Source organism: Mus pahari, chromosome 2 (genome assembly GCF_900095145.1).
Source record: "Mus pahari chromosome 2, PAHARI_EIJ_v1.1, whole genome shotgun sequence".
NCBI classification, from domain to species: domain Eukaryota; kingdom Metazoa; phylum Chordata; class Mammalia; order Rodentia; family Muridae; genus Mus; species Mus pahari.
Window position 1 is genome coordinate 16,561,349 of NC_034591.1, and position 5,603 is coordinate 16,566,951.

Sequence of the window (5,603 nt, forward strand, 5' to 3'; positions counted from 1 at the left end):
GGTAATGGTCAGTGTGTGATGGTGGAGGGGGTAATGGTGAGTGTGTGATGGTGGAGGGAGTCTGGAGCCTGCTGAGGAGTCTGGCGGAAGGAGAGCAGGTCTGGCAGGCTGTCCCCACCCTGTGAGTCTGACCAGACACTGTCCCAAACATTGGCCTCTAGAAGTCCAAGCAGTAGAAATGAACTTGGTTGTACGATGGAGCTCGCTTTCCCATAGTGTCACAGACCACCAGCTACAACCGTGGGGGATGAAAGCTGTGTGCAGGAAGGTGGGGTCAGATAGACGCTGATGAAGACAAGGCCCAGAGGAGGAAACAGAGTTGGGTGTGGCTGGGACAGGAAGCTCATGTGAAAGGGAACACAAGGTACTACAAGGTCTCCAGTGTAGATTTACCCCGACTTGTCTACTTACAAATGTAAATCATTATACTCAGAATCTATCAAGTTGATTTTAGCCTTTGTTAAAAAAATGCATAGATGTGAGGTATCTTTGAGTATATGTGGGCACATACTTGTATGAGTGTATACAGTGGGCAGGGGACAGCCTCAGATGTCATTGTCACGAATGTCATCTACCTCCTTTGAGTTATTTTCTAACTGACTGGGGATCATCAACTAGTCTAGACTGGCAGCTGAGTGAGCCCTAGGAACCTGCTTTCTGGGTCCCCAGTGCTGACAGTATACGTGTATAACATCATGCCTGGCACTTTTATGTGAGTTCTAGGGTTGCACTCAGGTTCTTGAGCTTGTAAGCCTAGTGCTTTACTGCTGGAGTCATCTTTCCAACTCCTCAGTCTTCTTTTAAAAATGAGTTTCAGGAAGCAGGAGGGGAACTATTGGGGGGTGGAAGTAGAGCATATATGTAAATATCATAACGAAAGCCAGTGTTTTATAGGCCAGCTAAAAAAAATTTAAAATGCATTCAGTAATATATCTCAAGGCTGAGAATTCATTCCAAAGATAATAACCTAGAGGTCAAAGATTATGTCAGCCACCTCTGCCCCTCAGTTGGCCTTCCCATGCACGTCCTGGTGTCCTGTATGTAACATAAGGAGCCCACAGGGTCCTGCTTCAGGAGCAGCCTGGGTTCAGACCTTGGAAGCTTTCGTCGCAGATGCAGACGGCCCCTGTGGTGCAGTAGCCATGCCCGCTGCAGAGCTTGGGACAAGCCTCTCCGATGTACACATGGTCGATGGCCCAGCTTTGTTTCTCCGTCTCTTCTCCCTTCTGGATCCAGCGGAACTGTGTGGCACTGAGAGACCCAAGGGGACACAGTTAACAGGCGTTCCTGTGTCTAGTCTCTGCCTGTGGGAATGGGATCTGAGGAAAGCTCTCAAATTTCTATTCAAAGCGCCCCAGAAGCAGGGGGATGACTCATCTTCCGGGCTCTGGGTGTGAGTCCTTACATGCCTTTCTGAAAGCTGTATCTTCTCTTCCTTTGCCTATGTGCCCATGCACATGTGTGTTTGTATGTGATCTGTGCTACTGCTTCTATTCAACTTCTATGAGAATTTCCTATTTCATTCTACAGTAATTCTATGTCCGTGTGTGTGTGTGTGTGTGTGTGCGTGCACGCGTGCTCATGTACATATACACACATATGCATATACACACATATACATATACACACATATACATATATGTATAAAACTAAAGAAGCATATACTTTTCTAAATTTTTCAGTGAAATGAATGCTGCTCTCAGGAAAATCACTATGTGGCCTCAGCTTCCTGTAACCTGGCAACCCAGGAGGTCTGCATGTCCACATGAGCAGCACAGCCTTTGGCAGGATGGAGCGCTAGGGCAGAATTGGCCCCAACTTTAGTCTCTGCGTAGAAGCTAACATTCAGGATGTTTGAGTAAATGTTGCACAAGTACCATATGTAGTTAAAAGAAAATCTGGGCTCTGTGAGTGATTTACAAATATGTTCCCATCTTTTTCTTGGGACATGAAATGGCAAGAAGAAGAAAGGGTCCTCAGGTTGCAGTTAAAACTTTGTTCTCATCTTCCTGCAGGACTGAGCAGAGCAACATTGCCGGTTGTGTGCGACCCCCTCTGGGGTCAAATGACACTTTCACAGGGGTCGCCTAAGACTGTCAGAAAACACAGGTATTTGCATTACAATTTGTAACAGTAGCAAAATTATGAAGTAGTAAAAATAATTTTATGGTTGGGGGTTCCCACAGCATGAGGAACTAACTGTATTAAAGCCTTAGGAAGGCCGAGGCACAGCGCTGCAGAGGCTGCCTGACAGCCCCACTCCGCTCACCTCTGTACACAGCTCACCTTGACGAGACGTGGTCCGGCAGCTGGATGGTGATCCTCTTCCAGCTTGAGCTGTTGACAGCATTATAAATGGTGGCTTCATGGAACTGGAACGGGGAGCAGCCAATGCTATTGGAAGAGGAAGGCAGGCACTGGGTCTGCACGAGCTGCCAGGAATCGGACCTGTAGCCATAAAAAGGGCTGCGTTAGACAAGTCAGAAGGAGATGTGATTAATATGTCAGACAATGCTTTGGGATAGGATCAAATCATTTCATGTGAATTTCCTTTTTAAAAAATATTTATTTTGATTTCATGTGTATGAATGTTTGTTGCATGTATGCGTGGGCACTACAGGTGTGCATTTCCTGCATAGGCGGAAGAGGCAATTCTACTGGGACTGGAATTAGAGACAGGTGTGAGCCACTGAGTGCTGGGAACTGAACCTGGGTCCTTTGGAAGAGCGGCCAGTCTTCTTCACCATTGAACCATCGTTCTAGGTATCTCTCTTTAAAGATCTATTCACTTAGAATTTCACCTTTCAAAAATTACATATAACCATAGATCACTGAATCACTGAAAATAAGTTAAAATATAACCCTGAAATACCTTGCATATATGTATGAAATTCTCATAGCATAGATAACTTAAAATCAAAAAGAAAATAACTGCTCACTAGATGCATGTTAACTCTTTAAAACTACATTAACATATGTAAATGTATTCACAGACAGCAGAATAAAATGACAGCATGTATAAAATGGGTTTAAGTAACTTCTCACTAGAAACACACATAGAACCAATCGACTTAACCTAGTATAACTAAGTTTTCCTAGTGATGGTGTTAGACAGCTATCTACAAGAGAAGTGCCTCATCAGGCTCCGTCCACCACTGCTAAGGTGGCTTAGGAGGCAGGCCACCAGTGGGAGCATATTCAGATCATCTGCCTATTAAAAATCTTCTGAAGGTTGGATAAAAATGAGTAGCGTGAAGCAAATAGTTATAGTAGTGCAAACTCAATATCTTATTTTAAAATGTAAAGCTGCTGCCCAGTGTGAAAACAGTTTTTCCCTTTGGTTTGAAGGTAAAATGTGAAGACATACATGTAAATTTTATGCTAATGAATTGCATGAATATTCACACAAGCTGACCAGGCCTCCCTAGGCACTGCAGGCAGCTGCCTCCCCAGTCCTGGGGCTACAGGTGTGCCATAGGTGTGCCACAACCTCCTGGTTTCAATACACAGAATTGCTTCTTTTCAATTCTTAAATTCTAAACCTTAACTTTAGGCCCACATTTGCATTATGTTTTCAGGTTTGAAGGAAATGTAAACTGATTTCACTAACCTTGCATCCTTGGTGTACTCCAGCATCACGGAGTGAAGGTCACCACAAGAAGTGGCTTCACAGCCCACCACAATCTAAAACAAACACGAGCAATCAGTGCATGGGCTAGACTAAGTGATACCCAATATAACTAATCAGAAATGCTGCACCTCAACATTAAGACTCTAATGGGCAATCAAGTATTCAGAGAGAGTTTTACAAGAATGGAGAATTCATTCCTTAGAGCTGTTAGGACATGCAATTTTCAGAGAAGCTGAGAAGTAAAGATTTTAAGGTATTAGCTCTACTAATTTAACTAATATACCACATTACATGAACTTGAATAAGCTAAATTGGCTAAAATATTATGAGAAAAATCTATGGAAGGAAATTGAAAGTATCTAGTGCAAAGCATGGTCACTGTTTTAACAGCACTTATCTGCCATTAAGTTTTTATTTGGAACTGAAAAATGTAAAAAAAATTATTACTTTAATAGTCATTCTTATGGCTGTTTCTCCTTTTCAGTACTATCTGCAATTAAATGTTTGAACCTTAATAATGCATAAATGCTATAAAATTTGGGGACTCAAATATAAGTTCTAATTGTTGATTTAATCAACAAGTGCTATTTCACCACTGGTATTAGGGCAAGTTAGTGCTAAAACTCTCAGGTGTAACACTCATAAATGAGACAATTAGAATTCAACATTAGAATAAGAAGTTTAGTCCAATAATATTAGTGGGGATTTAAAAGACACATAAAGTCGGGCAGTGGTGGTGCATGCCTTTAATCTCAGCACTTGGGAGGTAGAGGTAGGGGGATCTCTGAGTTCAAGGACAGCCTGGTCTACAGAGTGAGTTCCAGGATAGCCAGGGCTACACAGAGAAACCCTGTCTCGAAAAAAAAAACAAAAAAAACCCCAACCCCCCCAAAAAAAACCACCCCCCAAAAAGAGGACACATAAATAACAAGGGATGGTGAGACTGCAGCTGATTAGATGGACTGGAAATTAATTCACCCATTATGTGCATGCAAGCCCACCCTGAAGGATGGGAGCACCTGAGAGGCAGAGGAGGCTGGATGCAAGTGGGGAGAGAATGGAGCCCTGTGGGATGAAGCTAGAGAGCTGAGCTTCAGTGATACGGATAAACAAGCCGCTAATCTTTACTTAAGAACAGAAAACCATTGAAGGTTTGAGGGGCGGAACAATGGACCAAGAGCTAAGCTACATAAAGCTCTTCTGACATCAAAGTTAGGTAGGAGTGGAGAGTAACTGGGTGTCAACAGGGAACTTGATGGACATTTGTTGACTTAAATAGGGCACGAATGGATGTGATGGTGCAGAGAAGACCTGAGGAGGGAAGGACATGTGGAGGTAGAATTAGAGGGCAGAGGCACTGATTCCAGGTGAAAGGTGGTCTGATAAACGGGAGTCATAAGGAGGGGTTGGTGTAGGAGCGAAGCTGTTGAGTTTACCATGGGACATACTGAGAGTAAGTCAGAAGTGTGTGGAAACGACTAAAATGGAGTTAGTGTGCTGGTGAGAAAGGTGGTAAAAGGAGCTGTGGTCAAGCCTGATGACCTGAGTTCGAGTCCCAGGGCCACATGGTATGGGGAGAGAGCTGACTCTTTCAAGTTGTCCTTTGATCCCCACATGAGCAACCATGGCCTGCATCACACACACACACACACACACACACACACACACAGACACACACACCTCAAATCAGTAAACGAATAATGTAACTTAAAATACTAATATAAATTTGAGTTGTTAGTGAGCCAGTCAAGGTTAGATACCCACATTTGAGACCTGCTTTTCAAGGTATGATATAAGCGGGAAGACTATGGAATCCTGAGTGATCAGATGCAGTGGAGGGACAGACTCTGGAATGCACGGAGAAATTCGTATGTTTGAGGTGGAGGGAAAAAGATTACAAAAGGGCACAGAAGTAGATACCAAGGAGATAAAAGAACAAGGAGAGAGAGAGAGAGAGAGAGAGAGAGAGAGA

General features: G+C 43.4%; 1 protein-coding gene across 2 annotated transcripts in view; it reads right to left on the bottom strand.

The window, feature by feature from the left end:
• Reln (reelin) overlaps positions 1 to 5,603 on the bottom strand; it is a 447,612-nt gene that overhangs the window by 19,852 nt on the left and 422,157 nt on the right. For both annotated transcript variants that reach the window (XM_021190313.1, XM_021190312.1), the window contains exons 58-60: positions 3,611 to 3,684; positions 2,287 to 2,448; positions 1,094 to 1,251 (exon numbers count right to left, since the gene is read on the bottom strand). In XM_021190313.1, coding sequence (XP_021045972.1) covers positions 1,094 to 1,251; positions 2,287 to 2,448; positions 3,611 to 3,684 — 394 coding nt within the window. The remainder of the gene's footprint in view (positions 1 to 1,093; positions 1,252 to 2,286; positions 2,449 to 3,610; positions 3,685 to 5,603) is intronic.